Genomic DNA, 22,440 nt, shown 5'->3' with positions numbered 1-22,440 from the left:
TTTTTTTTTTCTTTTTTGAGACAGAGTCATACTGTCACCCAGGCTGGAATGCACTGGCAGAATCTTGGCTCACTGCAACCTCTACCTCCTGGGTTTAAGCAATTCTCGTGCCTCAGCCTAGGATTTCAGGCATGCACCACCACGCACGGTTAATTTTTTTTTTATTTTTAGTAGAGATGGGGTTTCACCATGTTGGCCAGGCTGGTCTTGAACTCCTGGCGTCAAGTGATCCGCCTGCCTCGGCCTCCCAAAGTGCTGAAATTACCGGCATGAGCCATCGCGCCCAGCCACCAAAACACATTTTAAAATAGAACACAGCCTGGCACGGTGGCTCACACCTTGTAATCCCAACACTTTGGGAAGCCAAGGCGGGCAGATCACAAGGTCAGGAATTCCAGACCAGCCTGGCCAATTTGGTGAAACCTCGTCTCTACTAAAAATACAAAAATTAGCCAGGCATGGTAGCTGGCACCTGTAGGCCCAGCTACTGGGGAGGCTGAGGCAGGAGAATCACTTGAACCCGGGAGGCAGAGGTTGCAGTGAGCCGAGATCATGCCACTGCACTCCAGCCTGGGTGACAGAGTGAGACTCTGTCTCAAAAATAAAAATAAATAAATAAAAATTAAAAATAAATACAAGAGGCCAGGTGCAGTGAGCTACTGGTAACAACTGGGGAAAGTAGACAGAGGTTGCAGTGAGCCGAGATCACACCACTGCACTCCAGCCCTGGCCACAGAGCAAGACTCCACCTCAAAAACAAACAACAAAAAAAATAAATAAGACTGAAGAGAGCCGGGCGTGGTGGCTCATGCCTGTAATCCCAGCACTTTGGGAGGCCGAGGTGGGCAGATCACAAGGTCAGGAGATCAAGACCATCCTGGCTAACACGGTGAAACCCCATCTCTACTAAAAATACAAAAAATTAGCCGGGCATGGCAGCGTGCGCCTGTGGTCCCAGCTACTTGGGAGGCTGAAGCAGGAGGATAGCGTGAACCTGGGAGGCGGAGCTTGCAGTCAGCCGAGATCGCACGACTGCACTCCAGCATGGGAGACAGAGCGAGATTCTGTCTCAAAAAAAAAAAAAAAAGACTGAAGAGAGATAACTAAATAGGAGGTGTAAATCTTAATTAGAGCCTAGGTAGGTTAAAAAAAAAAAAGCTATATAAACATTTTGGAAACAACTGGGGAAAGTAGAATATGTACTACTTTGGAACAATATTATGGAATGACTATCAGTTATCTTAAGAATGATAATGGCTGTAGTTATGTAGGAGCATGCTCTTAGGAGATGAGTGCTGAAGTATTTCTGTGAAGTGTTATGATGTTTGTAACTTTTTGAGACGGAGTATCTTTCTGTCCTCCAGGCTGGAGTGCAGTGGTATGATCTCAGCTCACTGCAACCTCCGCCTCCCAGGTTCAAGTAATTCTCATGCCTCAGCCTCCTGAGAAGCTGGGATTACAGGCGCGCACCACAATGCTCGGCTAATTTTTTGTATTTTTAGTAAAGACAGGTTTTCACCATGTTGGCCAGGTTGGTCTCGAACTCCTGGCCTCAAATAATCTGTGCACCTTGGCCTCCCAAAGTGCTGGGATTACAGGCATGAGCCACCGCACCCGGCCATGTTTGTATCTTGCTTTCAAATGGGTTCACACACACACACACACACACACACACACACACACACAAATTGTAATATAAAGACAGACAAGCAAATGTGGCCAAATGTTAGCAGCTGGTGAATTCAGGTGAAAGACACATAGGATTCATTGTGCCATTCCTTCAATTTTTCTGTAGATTTGAACAGTTCATTTTCAAAATACAAAGTTGGGAAGAAAAGATACGATAATCATATCGCCAATCATCGGTTATTCCTAAGCCCCAATGCAACCATTCTTCCAACTCATTCCGCTCAGTATGTAAACACAGGCAAGCCAGAGGCTTAACACTTTGATGACTAACAGTTTTGAATGCCTATTATTATAATCTTTGAGATTTTTGATAAATTCTTCATATAAATAATTTCACTTGGGTTTTTTAACACCCATCTTGCATATGAGAAAACTGAAGCTTAGGGAGATTAAGTAACTTACGCAAAAGCACAAGGCTAGAAATGACAGCGCTGCAGATATTTACTTAAAAATATGTCAACACCAAATATTTGTCAACACCAAACGATCAAGCTCAAATGTTTAAACAAACTTATGTAAGCATACAGAAGGTATGAATACAAATTCTCAGAACTATTAACATTATAGTTGACAATATTCTGCCTTGAACAAGGGGAATTACCTGAAATATCCTCAATGGCTGCCCTGATACAGCAAACAGGCAAAAGTTCTGATATCCTAATTCCCAGAGACCCCAAGGGAAAACCTCTCCACTCCCACAGGACTAAGACTATTTAGGAAGGAATGGCTACATAGTTATCTCCAGCATGATGCATCCCAACAGAGTCGGCCATGAGGAAGCTGGGCTAAGGACCAGAAAGGCTCCCCCTATAGCACTGCAGTAGCCCTGGGGGTCCAGCACCTAATCAGGACAGGGAGGGAGGGATATGTTAAGGACATCAGGAGAAAACAGCTTCAAGTCTCATGAAATTAAGGACTTACAGAGTCCCCTCTTTAGAATGCGGGGGAGACGCTCAGGTCTGTGTGACTACCCAAGCTTGACCTTTAATCTTTTTTTTTTTTTTTGAGACGGAGTCTCGCTCTATTGCCCAGGCTGGAGTACGGTGGCACGATCACAGCTCGCTACAAGCTCTGCCTCCCAGGTTAAAGGGATTCTCCTGCCTCAGCCTCCCAAGTAGCCGGGACTACAGGCACCCGCCACCACACCCAGCTGATTTTTTGTATTTTTAGTAGAGACGGGGTTTCACTGTGTTAGCCAGGATGGTCTCGATCTCTGGACCTCATGATCCCGCCCGCCTCAGCCTGTCAAAGCGTTGGGATTACAGGCGTGAGCCACCGCCCCGGCCGACCTTTAATCTCTTTAACCAAAGTAGAAATGGCCCTGTCAATAACTTTACAACTCTAAGGAAACAGCACTCCTGTAAAATCTGTTCCTGAAATTCCCAGTCACTGATCCAATCAACTACATTTCTTGATGGCTGAAACCAAGATAAAAAAAACCACCTACACCAAGTCCTGACACTCGAGAACTGCTGGGATATTCTCTCCAAAGGGAGTCGCTGACCACTGGTTCAGGCAGGGGGCCCTAGAGCACACTCCCATTTGTGGAACTCTTAGGCAGGCCTGCACCAAACCTCAAGGTGAGTGGAAGGACTAGGAGAGTGGACTTCTCTCTGAAGACACAAATTCTTTGCTACCCTTTACAGGTAAAACAGAAATGGGAGATAAAAGTTTTAGTGCAGAACTTAACAACAGACTTCTGAAATAGATGGTCTTCATTACCTGTAGATGCAAGACAGTCAGGTCTTACCAGGATAATAGGTAATACTTGACAGGAAGACATGAAAAGAGAGAAGCCCCCAGACTCTTCTACTGAGAAGGGAAAAGTGGGGAGGGGTGGAAGCAGCGGGAAGGTAATACAGACTTAAATCCTAAAACAAATGTCTAAGTACTAATAGCAGCAAAACCTAGGGGAAATAGCTTATGTTCTTTCCAGATTAAAAAAATTAAAGTCATGTTCTGCTGTCCAGCCAAATTACTGGGCACTTGTGAGGCAGAGCAACTAATAGGGGAGCCAAGGGAGGGCAGGATACAGTGCGTCCATTTGGACTCTGCTCCCTCCGTGAGCTGTCATCAAGAGTGAGTGCTAGCAGGACAATGTGTGGGGATTAACAGCTAGCAGACTTCAAGACCAGTCTGACCACAAAAAGGAAGGAAAGAAGGCATTTGACTTTCTTTTGTGAAAACTGAAACATCCTAGTAACCATCTGACTAGTATACAGCTTAACCACTACTTCAAACTAAATTTCAGGAACACAGTCCGTAACAGACACCCTGTGATTCCCGAGAAAATGGCAACACTTTAGAAGAAGACTTATCCAACGTGAAGATTCTTTTTACATAAGGCAATGAAAGGCATCACTTATTCTCGAAATGTGTCATGCTCTCAGAAGTGTGGTCATATACTGAATCAAAGTCTACAATCGCTCATCCTCCCACGCCTGGGAAATACAGCCTCATCATGTGAACAGGCCAAACATTCAAAAGACACTAAAATTCTTCAATTTTCCCATACTCTAACACAAACAAAACTGAATTCATTTGTCTGATCCTTTCTCAACTCAAAAAAATTTTAATCTAATTACTGAAACTTGGAAAAGGACATTCTTATTTCCTCTCTGTGAAGAACTAAAAGGAAGTCCTGTCTTCTAACAGAATATTAAATTGCCAATGTATGCCACCTTTGATTACTGCATTTTTCTAAATGGACATGTTAAAATAAAGATTTGCCAAATGAAATTATTAATGTATTTCTAAGAATATGAAAATATATTTTGTTTTATTAAAAGGGGAGAAAGTGTTAATCTCAAAAAGAAAATATAACCTAAGTTCTTAAAGTAACATTTATATGCTTAATGAATATTTATGGAAGAGAAAAGGTGTTTTTCTCTTTGCACTCTATGGCGGGGAGATCCTTACTGAATGAATGAAAGAACAAAACCTACCTGCTGCTACAGCCGGTATCACGCCAGATGCCTTAAGCTCCAAGTTACAGTACACTGCTACTCAAGCATTTAAACAAGAGGGGTATTTACTGCCCCACATGACGGGAAATGTGGAGGCAGGGAGGGTCCTGGGTGGGTGAAATTCAGCAACAGCACCATCTAGAATTCGGCTGGTCATCCTCAGGGTGTGGGCTTGGAAATGGACAGGCTTAATTAAGAGCCATTGTGAATGCAAGCTGGCTACTCATCCAGGCCCAGTGAAGTCTAGCATAAGAAATTTAACGGGGCTGGGCACGGTTGCTCACTCCTGGGTGGATCACTTGAGGCCAGGAGTTTAGGACCAGACTGGGCAACGTAGCAAGATCTTGTCTCTACAAAAAATATTTCTTTTTCAAAAAATATTTTTAAATTAGCTGAGCTTGGTGGTGAGGGCCTAGCTAGCTGAGAAGCTGAGGTGGGGGGATCACTTGAGCCAAGGAGGTTGAGGCTGCAAAGAGCCATGATCATGCCACTGCACTCTGGCATAGGAGACAGAGCAAGATCCAGTCTCAAAAAAACGAAAAGAAACACAACTCCTCATATATTTATTTGTGAAGGAAGAAACTTCTTGGAGAAATCTCCCTGCAAACTGCCCTGCACGTTGGCCAGACTTGGGTGACACTTCCACCTCTCCTCCACTCACGGATAAAGAAAGAGGAATTATCCCAGCTGCTTAGACTTTTAAGATATAGCTCTTTGTGGTGATAAAGTCATCTTCCCTGATGGATAAATATCTAAACAATTCATGGTTCTGTGGGCAAGGAAGCAAAGAAGGGTGGATTTGCAATAGGGCATCAACAATGTCTTCTACACAGAGTCAAATACGGCTATAACAATGACCACAAGATACACAGCAACGGGCAACAGAGAAATAAACTGGTTGATCAATGCTTCTTCTGCCCTGCAAAATATCTACGTCCCATTTTATGGTTTCAAATCAAGAGTTGTTATTTAACTTACATTTTACAGAAAGGAAAAAAATATTGTTTAAAGTCTATCAGCCACCCTAATTCTTGAATCAGCTATAAAAATAGCTCAGTAATTACTGCTTTAATGAACCCTCATATTATCAAATTGTGGTTTTACAGAACCTCCAGAATGTGAAATAAATGCAACCCAGATGTTCACTAAAAAATGAAAACAAGATTGTTTTTACTTCATAGCAACCGAATAGGTCAACCCATTTCCTCCTTCAGAGAATTCTCAGAGGGCCACAAACTCCACTCAAAGAGCATGTGTTTCATATGTATCTGTCCAGAGAAAAAGGAAACTCTGCTGTCCAAAATAAACGGAGAATATTATATGTTCCCATGAAAGTGAATTAGAAAGTTGCAGTAAGGCTGTGTCTACACATTGCCAAACATCTGGATGAAAATTTGGGGGGAAAAAAATCACGAATTACCTAGATATTGGGAAATACTTTCTGATCATCATCCAAATGTTTTGTTTTATAGCAAATTGCTGATTTTATTAATTATAGACGTAAGTTTTTCAAAAGAAGACTACAGTAATTAACAATAGCCCTGTTGAGAGTTTAAAGCAGGAACTTTTATTCTCTCCTATTTGAACAGTGTTCCTGGTGACTTACTAAAAACCAAGTCAGCTAAAAGAGTAAATTTGCTCTAGGAAAGTAAATCAAAAAATCTTCTTGGCCAACTGAAATTGACTCAGGTGAGTCTCTTCTAATATTTACATAATACTGAAAAGATATTTATCTGAAATAAATGCTTGCTGTATTGGCTCCAGCCAAATTATAAAGCACTACAGAATCTCGTATCTATTCTCCGTTAACTGGGTACTTGACATTAACTATAAAAAGTTTGTTTGGTTAACTTCAAAAATCAGGATGGAGAGTCATGTATTTTCTACTCTCATTTAAATGATTTACTATTTTCCCCACAAACTCAAAATATTTTACATATATATATATATATATATATATATATATTTTTTTTTTTTTTTTTTTTTTTTTTTGAGACAGATTTTCACTCTTGTTGCCCAGGCTGGAGTGCAATGGCGCGATCTCGGCTCACCACAACCTCTGCCTCCCAGCTTCAAGCGATTCTCCTGCCTCAGCCTCCTGAGTAGCTAGGATTACAGGCATGCACCACCACACTCGGCTCATTTTGTATTTTTAGTAGAGACAGGGTTTCTCCATGTGGTCAGGCTGGTGTCGAACTCCCAATCTCAGGTGATCCACCCTCCTCAGCCTCCCAAAGTGCTGGGATTATAAGCGTGAGCCACCGTGCCCAGCCAATATTTAACATATCTTAAGTAGCTTTTAGGATAGTTTGACAAAACCTATTTTTTTAATTTCATTTCATTTCAAAAGTTTCAATAGTCCCACATTACAGGCTGACAAACCCGCTTTCTAAAGGATCTGCCAATAATTTCTTAAAACTAATCTACCTCTCCCAAAGTTACATATACTAAGAGTGTGAGAATGCAAACAGCATTATTATTCTAATGTGCCTGATAATAAATTATTACTGGTCTCCTGTGAAAACTTCCCGAGAAATATTTCACTGCAAAACAGACATACCCTTCCCTCACTTAGCTCCAGCCACGCAGGCTTCCCCTCTATTCTCATAACATGCCACATTTCCAATTAAGGCCCATGGCACGTGCCTTTCCTTCAGCAAAGACACACCTTCCCCCACTAGCTCCTTAGCCCATTCCAATCTAGCTAGCTCCCTGCCTCTCCCCAAACTGTTTTTCTTTAACATCACCAAGTCCAGTAGACATGTCTCCATCCCACTTTAGGCCATCTCTAAGTGCATTCAACACAGCTGATCACTCCTTCTCTCTTCTGCAATGCCACACAATCTTCAAGGCTTCCTGAGCCTCACTGGTTACCCTCCTAGTCAGCTTTGCTGCATTGTCCTCAGTCCTAGGATTTTTCTCCTCTCTCAACTCTCTTCCCTATGTGAGCTCATCCACTTACATGAATTAAAATCTCCCCAATGTTTATCTCCTACCCAAATTAGTCTTCTGAGCAGCAGACTGACACAGCCAACTGCCTACCTACCATCTCCACTAGGATATCTCACTGACTAGTCCATTTTAAATAGCAAAATTGAATTCCTGAGAGTCTGCTTCCAGTAAAAAGCTGACTAGCTCATTGTAGACCAACCTTTCTGCCAAGAACAACTTAAAAAGCTGAACAAATTATTAGAAACAACTGTTTGAAGGCATCAGAGAGCTACCCATGCAGGGAGGACTCTGGAGGCCAGGATTCCAGAGAGAAAAGGGGAGTGCAGAGAAGTGAGTCCAATCACTGGGGCCACTTTCCTCCTTGAGGGATTTGCCAATTCACAGCAGAAGCTGGGAAGCCAAAACACCAAATAGAATCAAGTGACTGAGAATCCAAGAAGGTCAGCAGAATAGCCACCGGTCTTAGGGAACTGAGGGGACAAAAATTAGAGTTCAGGGGCTTGCCAAGCAGAAGAGGCCCTGGGAAGCATCCCAAGCTTTCAGTGGGAACCACTGAAGGCTATAACCTAGGAGAAGGGTAAACCAGAATAAACCAAGCCTCATAATTTTAAGGTGATGTTCCGGCCAGGTGAGGTGGCTCAGGCCTGTAATCCCAGCACCTTTGGAGGCTGAGGCAGGCAGATCATTTGAGGCAGGAGTTCAAGACCAGTCTGGGAAACATATTGAGACCCTTGCTCTACAAAAACAAAAGCGAAAACAGACAACAGAACACGCTCACTCACAAGGCATCCAAATATCGGAGTTATCAGACACAGACTTTAACTGTGAATAAAGCAGTTGACAAGATAAAAAATGTCAGCAGAAAATTGGAATCTTAAAAAAAAAAATCAAGAAAACTGGAAAAGACAATAATGGAAATTAAGAACTCAATAAATGAGTTTAACAGCAATTACAGTTGAAGAAAGGATTAGTACAATGGAATATAAGTCAGAAGAAGATAAAGAATGAACCACAGAGAGGCAAAGACATAAAGAACACAGAAAAGAATCTAAGACATCCAGGACGCGACACAGAGGACATGTTTAATGCACAGGTAATCAGTCCTGGAAGGAGATGAGATAGGAAATGCAGCAGAAGCAATCAGTGAAGAGATAATGAACAAGAATTCTGTAAATCTAAGATCAAGCTTTGTCACAGCACTGCCAAAAAGAAAAAGAACAACTAATCCCAAGCAGGATACATTTGAGGAAAACCACATCTGGACACACTACATAACAGCTGAAAACCAAACCCAAAGAGAACATCTTAAAAGCAGCCTAAAGGGAAGAAAAAACACTAAGTGGAAAAGAGTGACAGTAAGACTGATGCAGCTGACTTCTCCACAGAATCAATGGAAGCCAGAAGGCAATCAAATTACCCCTTTGAAACGCTGCAGGAAGGCCAGGCTCAGTGGCTGATGCCTGTAATCCCAACACTTTGGATCACTTGAGGCCAGTAGGTCAACACCAGCCTGAGCAACATAGTGAGACCTCCCATCTTTACCAAAAAATTTAAAATTGCAAGAAATTAACTTGAAAGCCTACAACTATAATCCTGATGAAACTATCCTTCAAAAACAGAGGCAAGCTTAGCACAGTGGCACATGCCTGTAGTCCTAGTTACTCGGGAGGCTGAGGCAGGAGGACTGCTTGAGCCCAGGAGTTCAAGGCTGCAGTGAGCGATGATGGCATCACTGCTCTCCAGCCTGGGCAACAGATTGCGACTCTGTAATAAAAAAATTTTAAGTGGAGGCAAAGTAAAGATATTTTTGACCCAAAAAACAAAGAAATGAACCCTCAAAATAGTTTTTTCCCGTTCATTAAGCAACACCACTACCAAGCCAGAAACCTAGTCCTATTTGATTCCTGCAGTTCCTGTACCTCTAACCTTCACCAAGCTGACAGTATGTCCATCTGATTCTCCAAAATATATTCTATCCCGTAACAAGAGCTCACTTATAACAAACCTTCACATGTACCCCTGAACCTAATATAAAAGTTTTAAAAAATATATTTCATCACTATAAAGCAACACAAATTAAAACAATACATCATTTCTTACTCATGAGATAGGCAAACATTTAAAAGTAAGGCAAACACTGTGTGCTCATTTCAATGCTGGGAAACCACACTATTCACAAGCCCCTAATGAGAAAGCAATCTGTTATATATTAAAATTGAAGCATGCCTATAACTCACAACTGCAATTCCAGAAATATACTTTAGATAAACTGTGAGGGGAGAGAAGACTAAGGAGCTCACCTCAGTACCGTTTGTACCACCACCAGTGTAACACTGACATTAACAAGTTCAACACAGGGCTAGGCCCGGTGGCTCACACCTGTAATCCCAGCACTTTGGGAGGCCAAGGCAGGCAGATCACTTGAGGTCAGGAGTTCGAGACCAGCCTGGCCAACATAGCAAAAACCTGTCTCTATTAAAAATACAAAATATTTAGCAGGGCATGGTGTTGCAAGCCTGTAATCCCAGCTACTCAAGTGGCTAAGGCAGAAGAACGGCTTGAACCCGGGAGGCGGAGGTTGCACTGAGCCAAGATCGCACCACTGTGCTCCAGCCTGGGCAACACAGCGAGGACACTGTTTTCAAAAAAAAAAAAAAAGTTCAACACAGGACAAGATAGACAAAACTGTGATTGCAATTAAAATAAACAAGGTCTATATATAATCACAAGGATAATCTCTAATGCAAGCTGCAGAAGATTACATACTGTGTGATATCGGCTTTATAAACTTTTTAAAACAAATTAGGGCTGGGTACGGTTGCTCACACCTGTAATCCCAGCACTTTGGAAGGCCGAGGTGGGCAGATCATCTGAGGTCAGAAGTTCAAGACCAGCCTGGCCAACATGGTGAAACCCCATCTTTACTAAAAATGCAAAAAATTAGCTGGGCATGGTGGCGGGCCCCTGTAATCCCAGCTACTCGGGAGGCTGAGGCAGGAGAATCGCTTGAATCAGGGAGGTGGAGGTTGCAGTGAACCAAGATCGCACCATTGCACTCCAGCCTGGGCAACAACAGCGAAACTCCATATCAAAAGAGAAGAAAAAAAAAGAGACCTGTACATTACTTATGGAGGCACATGCACATCTGTTAAAGTATGAAACATATACCAGGCCAGGCACAGTGGCTCATGCCTGTAATCCAAGCACTTTGGGAGGCCAAAGCGGGTGGATCATTTGTGGTCAGGAGTTCGAGACCAGCCTGGCCAACATGGTGAGATACTGTCGCTACTAAAAATACAAAAATTAGCTGGGTGTAGTGGCGCCCACCTGTAATCCCAGCTACTCGGGAGGCTGAGGCAGAAGAATCGCTTGAACCTAGGAGATGGAGGTTGCAGTGAGCTGAGATCACACCACTGCACTCCAGCCTGGGTGACAGAGTGAGACTCCATCTCAAAAACCAAACAAAAGCACCATACACCAGAGGGCCCCATATCAAATTCATAATGGTTGCCTCTAGGAAACATGAAAGCAAAGAGCAAAAGGACCAGCGATTGCCAGACAAAAGTGACTTCAACTTTATTCAATATTTACTAACAAATATTTACTGAAAGGCTACTATGTCCCAAGCACTGTCCTAGATCTTGGAGATACAACTGTGGATAAAAGCAGAAAATACTCTTACTTTCATAGAACTCACATTCTAAGAGAAAAGAAACACATAAGATAATAGGTAAGGGGTGACACGTGCTAAGGAAGAAAAATAAAGTTGGGAGGAACAATGAATGTGATTTTAGACAGGTGGTCAAGGAAGACTTCTGTGATAAGGAAACATTTGAGCAGAAACTTGAAAGAGGCAAGAATACACCACATGCAGGTATCTGAGAGGAAACCACTACAGGGGCAGCAAGTGCAAAGGCACTGAGGCAGAAGTGTGCTTGGCAAGGAGACCAATGAGACAGACCAGAGTCAGGGAGGAAACAGGATAGGAGTGACGGGAAATGTCAGACATAGCAGGGGACTAGTGTAGTGGTCAAGGGCAGTCCCCAAGGTCAGAATTTTTTTTATATATTGAAAAGGTTATGAAAAAAAAAAAAGACTTGTGACAGAGACCGTATGTGACCCACAAAGCCTACAAGGTTTACTATCTGGCCCTTTTGTAAAAAAAAGCTTGGCCAGGCGCGGGGTGGCTCACGCCTGCATTCCCAGCACTTTGGGAGGCCGAGGCGGGCAGATCACGAGGTCAGGAGTTCGAGACCAGCCTGGCCAATATGGTGAAACCCTGTCTCTACTAGAAAAAAAAAAAAATGACAAAATAATGAGCCAGGAGTGGTGGCACACGCCTGTAATCCCAGCTACTCAGGAGGCTGAGGTAGGAGAATCGCTTGAACCCAGGAGGCGGAGGTTGCAGTGAGCCGAGATCGCTCCACTGCACTCCGACCTAGGTGACAGAGCAAGACTCCATTTCAAAAAAGAAAAAAGAAGAGCTTGTAGCCTCCTAAACTAAAGCATGTGGGCCATGGTAAGGTCTGAGAATAGGATTCTGAATAAACTGAGGAAAGAGCAAACTTTAAGCGCGGAGTGACATGACCTAAGTGTCAAAGGGAACCGCCCTGGCTGCAGTGTGAACAAGGATGACAATGGGAGAACCGTCAGAAGGCTTAAGGCAAAACAAGTGAAAGATGGCACCAAAATTTTGGTCTGAGCAACTGGAAGAATACCACCACAATATACTGAGATGGAGAGACTTACCAGTAATGCTTTATTTTTTTAAAAGTAGACCTAAAAAATGCAACAGAACATTGACAGCTATTAATGTCAATTCTGAGTAGTGGGAACAAGAGTGCTGGTTTCATTATTCTTTGTATTTTTCTGTATGTTTTATGCAGATGTGTTTTATATGTATCCTTCCCTCCGTATTTTCCACTACCACCCTAACCCACCAAGCCCCTGTAACTCTCACCTGAACCACTGCAACAACTCCCTTCTCCCAAGTCCTCCCTTCTCCTCCTCCAATCCATTCTCCACTCAGGAGTCAAGAATATGCTTCTTTAAAAAGGAGGGGGGCAGTGGTTGAGAGTACGGATTCTGAAACAGAAGGCCTGGGTTCAAATCGCAGCTCCACCACTTGCTAGCTGTGAAATTTGAGACAAATTACTTAGCTTCCCTATGCCTCCATTTTCCAATCTGTAAATAGTAATATTATGAAGAGTTAATAAATTAAGACATAGAAAGTACGCAGTACATACAGCATCAAGCAAATATTAGCTAAAATTATTGAAATGTAAATCAAAGGAGATATTCCTGTTTAAAAATCTTTCAGCAGCTTCATGTACTTAGAATAAAATCTGCATTCCTTAGCTACTGAATGCCCAACATGGCCCCAGCCTATCTCTCCCGCTTCACTGTCTGTTCAAGCCACACAAAGCTGCTTTTAATTCTCTAGAATACTCAGCTCTTGCCAGCTCCATGCCTTTCCTTCTGTCTGGTCCACTATCCCTACAGGTTACACTCGAAGGGCATTTCCTCAGAAGCCTTCCCTGGCCACGGGCTTTCCCTACACTTCTCCCATCCTACACTTTATCTTCCTCAACCTCTTGTTGATTTCCTTTAACACACCTAGCATAATATGTGATTATTTTACAGATAGCTATTTACCTCTTTTGTCTGTCTCTCCATCTAAACATGAGCTTCATGAACATGGGAAATTTATCTGCCGTATTCACCACCATTAGGCACTGATATAGTTTTGATACATGCCCCGCCCAAATCTCATGTTGAACTGTAATCCCCAGTGTTGGAGGGGAGGCGACTAGATCATGGAGGCAGATCCCTCATGGCTCAGTGCTGCCCTTGCAACAGTGAGTGAGGACTCCTGAGAGCTGGTCGTTTAAGGGTGTGGCATTTCTTCCCTCTTGCTCCTGCGCTGGCCATGTGATGTGCCTGATCCTGCTTCACCTTCCACTATGAGTAAAAAGCTCCCTGAGGCCTCCCCAGAAGCCGAGCAGATCCTGGCACCATGCCTGTACAGCCTGCAGAACCATGAGTCCGTGAAACCTCGTTTCTTTCTATACAACCCAGGCTCAGGTATTTCTTTAGAGCAATGCAAAAACGGCATAACACAGGCACTAATAGCTCTTGTGTCATGCACAGAAGAACCTGGTATTTGGTAGAAACACTATCATCATTTGGGTAAATGACTACAGAACAATATGCTCTAAGCATAATCTAAAAGCATCTACTTTTTAAACTCTCCAAAGTACAGTAGTTAACTTACTACAGACTGAAAAACAGACATTTTATAACCTTACATTGGATATCACGTTATCTTTCTGTTGCTGTCTTCCCAGAATATTTTGTTTGTTTTGAGACCAAGTCTCACTCCGTCGCCAGGCAGTGGCACTATCTCCGCTTACTGCAACCTCTGCCTCCCGGGTTCAAGCAATTCTCCTGCCTCAGCCTCCCAAGAAGCTGGGACTACAGGTGCCCACCACTATGCCCAGCTAATTTTTGTATTTTTTAGTAGAGACGGGGTGTCACCGTATTGGCCAGGCTGGTCTCGAACTCCTGACCTCATGATCTACCCACCTCAGCCTCCCAAAGTGCCAGGATTACAGGCGTGAGCTACTGCGCCCCGCCATATTTTTTAATCTATAAAAATTCTCTCAAAAAAGGTGTAAAATGGGTGTTTTCTTACCAGCACACTATTTTTCTATGAAACTGCTTTCCAATTTTAGAAAAAGTAAAGATAGATTATTCAAACTTTTTTGAATTTCAAAAAATAAAAAGGCACCCAGTGAAAAGTTTCCTCCCCACAAATATTCCCCATCCACTCAGTTCCCATCATCCTCCCCAAACAGGTAACCACTGTTATTGGTTCCTGGTTTCACCTTCCAGGAATCTGCATGTATCAACCATCACTTCCTCTTTCAAAAAACAAGAATGGGAGCACGCAATGCATATTTTCCTATACTTTGCTCTCGTATTTTTTTTTTTTTTTTTTTTTTTGAGACAGGGTCTCACTCTGTTGCCCAGACTGGAGTGCAGTGGCGTAATCTCAGCTCACCGCAACCTCCGCCTCCCAGGCTCAAGCAATTCTCCTGCCTCAGCCTCCTGAGTAGCTGAGATTACAGGCGCACACCACCAGCCCTGGCTAATTTTTGTATTTTTTTTTTAGTAGAGACAGAGTTTCACCATGTTGGCCAGGCTGGTCTCGAACTCCTGACCTCAAATGACCCACTCGCCTCGGCCTCCCAAAGTGCTGGGATTATAGGTGTGAGCCACCGCACCCGGCCTGCTCCTGTAACTTAACAAGATATTTTGGAGATCTCTCCACGTCAACTAAGAAAAGAGCTTCCTCGTTCCTTTCTACAACTTTACAACCTCATTAACCATCTGGGTATGGATTTATCTGATAAGTCCCCTGCTTGCTGATGGACACTCAAGGCAATAAATAATCTCGTACCTATGTTATCTCACACGTGTACAAATATATCTGCAGGTTAAATTCCTAGAACTGGATTGCTGGGTCAAAGGATTTACAGGCCTGTAATTTTTAAAGCTACTGCCTAAAGCACTTGTATCTATCAGGGTCCACCCAGAGAAACAGAGACATCCAGAGCAACCATCCCTTTAAGAATCTGATATAGAGGGAATTTAATATAAGGAATTAGTGACAGGCGTGTTGGAAAAACTGAAAAGCCAAACAGGAAATGATAACCCAGAGATTAGCAAGAGCAAGCTGCTGTTACCACTTCTCAAATAGAGGGTAAAAGGGAGGAGGTATTTCCAAGGCTCAAAGGCTAGGACCAGGGGGCAGAAGCTGGAGCCAAAAGGAGACAAGGCACCTGCCAGAGACTCTGCCTGAGGCAGACCTAGGAGAAATAACCTGTTTTCGTCCTTCCTCCTGCTATTCCTCCCGCCAGTGGCTCCCAGTGGCCAATCCCAGCCGGAAGCTAGCTGACCAAGGGCCTGGGAAATGTTGCCTGCAGGGGTGAGTCTCTGCAGGGAAAGGGCAAGAAATGGACCTGAGCCAACAGGACATGGGCTGGCCCTGCCTGTGACTAATTTACACTCCTACCCGTCAATGTTTGAAACGGCCTTGCCGTTCGAACGTTTCAAACTTGAAACAGACTTTTCACACTTGGGGGTTATCGCCTGTCTGAAGGTGAGAGGTGGGAGCTCAGTCTAGTCTTAATTTGCATGTATTTTATTATGAACAAGGCTCAGCATCTCTTCACCTGAAGCACAGACACCTACACTGATCAGGGAGTGAAGGGAGCAGAGAGAGGAATGCCAATTAGAGTTAATTCACCTCATCTTCCAGGGATGATCCATTCAGGGCCATACCTCAGACAGATGCCCAAAGAGAGCATGAAAACAACCTCAAGGGGCCAAACTAGTCAGCCACCCTCCAAGTAGAGACTTAGCTCAAGAACTGTTCTCAAAAAACTGAAAGGCAACAAAGTCCCAAAGGAATTAAAAGTGCCTTAACTACACTCTGCACACACTGTAAGGAACAATGTGTTCTTGTAATCTTGTAACCCCCTACTCGCTCCTCTTGTAACTGCCTTCCAGCCATTCACGCCACCATCCTCTCTCTCCTTATCTTGCATTGAAAGAACAATACAGTGGACAAAAAGCTAAATTAACTTATAAAAACAGCAAGTAGGAATCCATTTTTCAAGTCTTTTAACCTGACCATTAACAGAAAAAGACCTTTTCAATTATCTTTGGCCTCTACGATAACTACTGTTTGAATAGTTTACCCTATCTTTTAAACAAGCTGAAACTGACTCCCCCAGATACTGTTCAACATTATGTACCACACTCTAAAAATATACCAAAAAATGTTATGCTTTATAATCTGCTGGCAACTGAAACGGTTTTCTTTCAAAGAGCTGAACTTTATTTTTTTAAACATGAATTTTAAAGCATTTTTTAAAAATCTAAATGGTATTAACTGTAAAGAGGTATGTTAACTTCAAAACTCCCAACCGCCAAGAGTTACATATAAGCATATAAAGTTTATACAATTACAATATCACTCATATTTCAAAACGTTTTCACCTGTTTCAAAAATAAATATCCTAATATTGCCAAAAATATTTTTAAGTGTCTGTCACACAGCAAGGGAGAAAGCTACTAATAAACTAAATCAATAAAGGTTAAAAGTTATTTTCCAGCACCTAACATGCTGGCTGGCATTTTGATGGGCAATCAATAAATAAATCCTCATTGTTGAATGTTCCAGTGAGATCAATTAAATGATACACTTAAAACATTCACGTCTTTGATGAGGTTTTTTTCAAATCTGAAATACATACTTATTTCAGAAACTTGGAAAATATAAAAAGAAAATAATCCATGTCACCAATTTTTATGTTGTTTAGACCATGACATATAAAACGGCTTATTTTGGGAGGGATTGCATTGGGGAGTTATACATGATATAAATGATGAATTGATGGGTGCTGACGAGTTGATGGGTGCAGCACACCAACATGGCATAAGTATACATATGTAACAAACCTGCACGTTATGCACATGTACCCTAGAACTTAAAGTATAATAAAAAATAATAATAATAAAAAAATAAAAATAAAAAATAAAACGGCTTATTTTAATGGTTGTAAAATACTTCAATAAACTTCCCATAATTTACCTCACCATGCCCCTACTCTTGGCATTGCTGTTTCCAATTTTTTGCTATTATAAACAGCATAATACACATCTTTATATGTGAGGGGTTTAAGGTTGCTACCCTGTGATATATTCCCAGAAGAGATATTAACAACCCAAGGACAGTTTTAAGACTTTTGATATTTAATATCACGCTTTGTTACAGTACTCAAGATCTGCAAATTGCTGGAGCACATTAAAGCCGCCTTTTTTCCTCTTTATTCTTGCTTTTATCTTCAAGTCTACATTTCTTTACTCACAAAGCCCAAAGCACCTTACAAACAAAACTGCCAAGCCAGCTTAGCTGCCTTGACGCTAACGTCCAACGTTTGCATATTACAGTTGTCTTTCTTTTCTAACAAGGGAAAACTGCTATGCCCAAATTGTGACAGGCAGGAAACACCACATCCACCGGGAATCCATTCCTTAGGATCTCATGGCTCCAGACGGACAGCCTGACTGTAGGAGGGTTCGCAACTCGGCTCCTTCGTTCCACAGCGCTCCCTTTTCATCAACACACCCACTCGGTGCCACAGTGCTACCCCTAGCTTCAACTATGCGAACTGAACTCGCCAAATGCCATGACGGGTGCCAACTTCCCACCATCCTGGCTGCATCGCGTCTTTCAGCAAAAAAAAAAAAAAAAAAAAAAAAAAAAAAAAAAAAAAAAAAAAATCACCCTCTGAGCAGCACTTGAATTCTAGAAGGCACCTTGATGATGAACCACTTCATCCTGAAGCATTCGATACTGCTGATTCTTACAGGCAGCTGCTCCGGCAGCCTGTAATTAAGATTTCTCTAAACTGCTCCCTTATTACATGGGGTTCTGATGATTCTGATTTCTCTGTCAGCTCAAAGGAGCTCTTTAGAAAAAAAAAGTCTAGAGAACCTCAACTTCGGCTGTTCCTATAAAAACACGGGCATTAACCCTTTGCCTTCCAAAGCGAACACCCACTCCATACAGAGGCACGTTCTTCTGTTTTTAAAATCTAATTCCCAGCATGACCTAGCAGTCATTTGTATTCCACGAAATAATTTCCAAAAAACACGACCCCTCCAGCAAGAGGAAACCGAACGTCAGACACAAGACCACCTGGGCCACGCCGGGCACCGATCCGACGCACTCGGGAGCACACCTGGCTCCGGGCACACCTGGCTCTCCGGTCTCGCCTCGGTGCTGGGTGCAGCTCGTGACCCCCACCCTCGACTCCACGGAGTTTTTTGCTCACTCTGTCGCGTCTGCCGTTTCCTAAAACGTCTACCCTGACCTGGACTCCAGCTGGCCCCCTCCCCGTTCGAGCAAATCCAGCGACAGTTTCTGACCCAAAGCCAAGCAGACTGTCACGCTTTCCAACCGTTCCCCTGCCCTCCCCTCCTGTACCCCCGAGGAGCCTCCAGTGCAAAACTTTCCCCTCCGGTTTTCCCACCGGCTCAGCCGCTTCCGCCCACCTGAGCTGAAAGGGGGAGTCCGAAACGCCGGACTCTGGAGGGCGTGGACGCCCTTGGCGACAAGATGCGGGGAAGGTCGCCCCGCAAGGTCCCCCGCCCCAGAGGGGCGGTCCCCGAACCCCAGCCCGAGACTCCGGGGCGACCCTGGCCCGCGGCAGCCCTGGCCTGGTACCCAGACCCTCGCCAGCGGTGGACGGCGACCCCGGCCCGCCCCCTCCCTCGGGCCCCCGGAGACCCCGCCTCGGCCCCGGCCCGGCGCGCCTCAGGCCTCCAGCAGGCGCCGCCGCCGCTGCCTCCGACCCCCTCTCCTCCGGCGACCCCCGGTCCCCGGCCCCCGACCCCAGGCCGCCGGCGAGCCCGCCACACCTCCGACACTCACCGCCACCACCCTCGCCGCCGCCGTCTTCATCCATCTTGAGGCCACTCTCGCAGCCGGCTAGCCAGAGGCCGGTAACAGAGGGTCCGAAGGCTGGGGACGCCGCCGGAGGGAGCGCGCGGGAGACCGGGCGGCTCCTCAGCTCGCGGCCAGGGTCGCGGCCGGGCCTCCTCCCGCCGGGCGGGGCCTCTCTGGTCGGCGTGCCGTCACGTGACCCATGCCCCGCCTTTGCTCGCGGTGGGCGGGGCGTGGGGCCGCGCGGCCCCGCCCTCGGGGACCTGCCGGGACCGGCCAGGCCAGGCGGCGTCCCCGCTGGGGGAGGCGGTAGACCCGGCCCCTGGGTTGCAGGCCGACGTGGTTCGAGTGAAACGAAGCCCCCTCGCCCTCAGCATTCCAGTAGCCTGCGGACGGGCGTGGGGCCCCGGACACTGGAATGCCACACTCTGCAAAACTCAGTGGCCAGGGGTGCAACATACACGTGCACTCGGGGTAAAAGATCAAGAAACGAACGCATTCAGAAGTCAGGCCTGGCTAGGCTCGGCGGCTCACACCTGTATTCCAATACTTTGAGAGGCCGAGGTGGGAGGATGGCTGGAGACCAGAAGTTGGAGACCAGCCCCGGTAACATAGCGACACCCTGTCTCTACAGAAAATTTTTTTAATTACCTGGGCATGGTGGCGTGTGCCTGTAGTTCCAGCTACTGGGGAGGCTGAGGTACGAGGTCACGTCAGTTGAGCCCAGTAGGCAGAGGCTGCAGTGAGTTATCATTGCACCACAGCACTCCAGTCTGGGTGACAGAGTGAGACCCTGTCTCAAAAAAATAGAAAAAGATCAGGCCTTCTCCTTCCTAAGACATGCATGTCAGAATAATTCCAGTCTTTCAGCTGTCTTATATCTGTTGGAGGCTCTCCTCCTTCCCTCCCGGTGAGTGCATTTTTAAATTAACAAAATGCAGGACTTGTAAATGAACGTGGTCGCGAAGTTAGAACGGAATCCCAAGCCAGCACACCTGGGGCTCAGCTCTCAAAGGACATTGTAGGCGTTGGCCAATCTGGTGGCTGATGCCCTTGGAGTTTAGCGCCAGTCTCCCTTGGAGAGCTGCCAGCTGTCCTGGATTTATGATGCAGAAGGAGCTCTGAATTCAATTTCCCTTGGGCACAGCCAGGGTCCTCAGCGCAGGCCTCCTGGGCAGAAGGCCTCCCCTGGCTCCTGCTCCACATCGATGAATCTCCTCTCTCACTCCCCATATCTCGCTTCCAGTAACTCCTGAAGCATTGCTTGTGGCCCCTCCCAAGCCTTTCTGCTGGAACTCAATTGCATTAAAGAAAAGCAAACATTGTAATGGAGGAGATAGCTCATCTCTAATATAATTTTCCAGCAACTGTTTTATATTTACAAGCTGTCCATTGAACCAAAGGATCCTTCCGTTGTCATCTATCAAAGTGGACAACTTTCACATTTTGGTTCATAGCTGGGACCATAGGTACACGCCACCACGCATCGGCTAATTTTTTTTTTTTTTTTTTTTTTTTTTTTTTTTTTTTTTTTTTTGAGACGGAGTCTTGCTCCGTCGCCCGGGCTGGAGTGCAGTGGCCGGATCTCAGCTCACTGCAAGCTCCGCCTCCCGGGTTCACGCCATTCTCCTGCCTCAGCCTCCCAAGTAGCTGGGACTACAGGCACCCGCCACCTCGCCCGGCTAGTTTTTTGTAGTTTTTAGTAGAGACGGGGTTTCACCGTATTAGCCAGGATGGTCTCGATCTCCTGACCTCGTGATCCACCCGTCTCAGCCTCCCAAAGTGCTGGGATTACAGGCTTGAGCCACCGCGCCCGGCAACATCGGCTAATTTTTGTGCTCTTTTGTAGAAACGAGATCTTGCCATGTTGCCCAGGCTTGTCTCAAACTTCTGGCCTCAAGCAATCCTCCCACCTTGGCCTCCCGAAGTGCTGGGATTACAGGCATGAGCCACCACACCCAGCCAAGGGACACTTCTGTGTGCAAAGGTGTTTGATGGCTTGAGCGACAAAGAGGCACCACAAAAGGGATCTGGGAGTCAGGAGATGTAGGGTTCAACTCCCAACCCCCAGACTCGGCTTCCTGATCTTGTTCCAGTCAGCTTTGTTATCTTGGAGATAAGAGCTTAGTTACTGAGAAAAAATGACAGTATTACTTTGAACTTGATAATGAGATATGTGGAGCTTTGAACTCAAAGATACTATCAATTATAAATGCTTTTTCATGTCAATTCTTAATTCTTTAGGTGTCTTAGAATGTGATCCACAGGTGCTTTTCTCAGGGTTTTAATCTGAAAGTGGCTTCTCTGATCTCCATCTAATCTAATTTTAATCAGACTAAAGCACAGCCCAGTTACATAAGCAGGATATTATATTATCCCCATGGTTTAGCCTAGGCTTGCATTTCAACAAATTCTGCAAAAACGTTGGGGGATAAAGGCTTTGGTTGTCATCTATGCACTTTAATGGGGAAATTGGAAGACTTCAAAGTCTTCACAACTCAAAGGAATTAATATCTAATGGAAAAATTAGATATTTGCAAAAAGAAGTGTTTTCCAGCATTTCTCAAATCCCACCAAGATAGCAATGATCTAATCTGCTTACACACATTATCTCTACATACGGGAACTTTAACTATTTTAGTTATCCACTAAGATAGGCACTCACTTTATGCATAGTTTATGATGGTTTGCTCAGATGTTGAAAGTTTTATAAGTGAATTTGTAAGGAAAATAATTCATGCAGCAGGCAACACTGCAGAATAACAAGTATTAAACCCAATTATTAAATCATTGCAATCATTTGGTCAGATGATAAATATTTAGGCACCTCCTGTATTCCAGACACTGTCCTAGGTGCTGGGAAAATGATGAAAAAGATAAATTCAGTCCCCAGGATTTTTTTTTTTTTTTTTTTTTTTTTTTTTTGACACGGAGTGTCATTCTGTCATCCAGGCTGGAGTGCAGTGGCGCAATCTTGGCTCACTGCAAGCTCTGCCTCCCATGTTCTGGCCATTCTCCTGTCTCAGCCTCCTGAATAGCTGGGACTACAGGCGCCCGCTACCACACCCGGCTAATTTTTTGTATGTTTAGTAGAGATGGGGTTTCACTGTGTTAACCAGGATGGTCTCGATCTCCTAACCTCATGATCCACCCTCCTTGGCCTCCCAAAGTGCTGGGATTACAGGCGTGAGCCACCATGTCCAGCCCAGTCCCCAGGTTTATGGAACGGATGGCCTAGAAGGAATACAGCCATTAAGCAAATAATTATTGAATTGTAATTTTGACGTCTGACTCTGTAGACTTTCTCATAGTATT

At 44.5% G+C, this 22,440-nt stretch overlaps 1 protein-coding gene across 2 annotated transcripts in view; it reads right to left on the bottom strand.

Moving 5' to 3' along the window:
- Positions 1-19,278, bottom strand: part of CYTH3 (cytohesin 3) — a 113,878-nt gene extending 94,600 nt beyond the window's left edge. The window contains exon 1 of one of the 2 annotated variants that reach the window (XM_030932227.1): positions 19,114-19,278. In XM_030932227.1, the coding sequence (XP_030788087.1) occupies positions 19,114-19,147 (34 nt within the window). In that variant the 5' untranslated portion in view covers positions 19,148-19,278. The remainder of the gene's footprint in view (positions 1-19,113) is intronic. The other variant, XM_030932228.1, reaches the window with a different exon arrangement.
- Positions 19,279-22,440: the final 3,162 nt, after the last annotated feature.

Source organism: Rhinopithecus roxellana, chromosome 6 (assembly GCF_007565055.1).
Source record: "Rhinopithecus roxellana isolate Shanxi Qingling chromosome 6, ASM756505v1, whole genome shotgun sequence".
In the NCBI taxonomy this organism is placed as follows: Eukaryota; Metazoa; Chordata; class Mammalia; order Primates; family Cercopithecidae; genus Rhinopithecus; species Rhinopithecus roxellana.
This window is presented reverse-complemented; position numbering and strand designations above follow the sequence as displayed.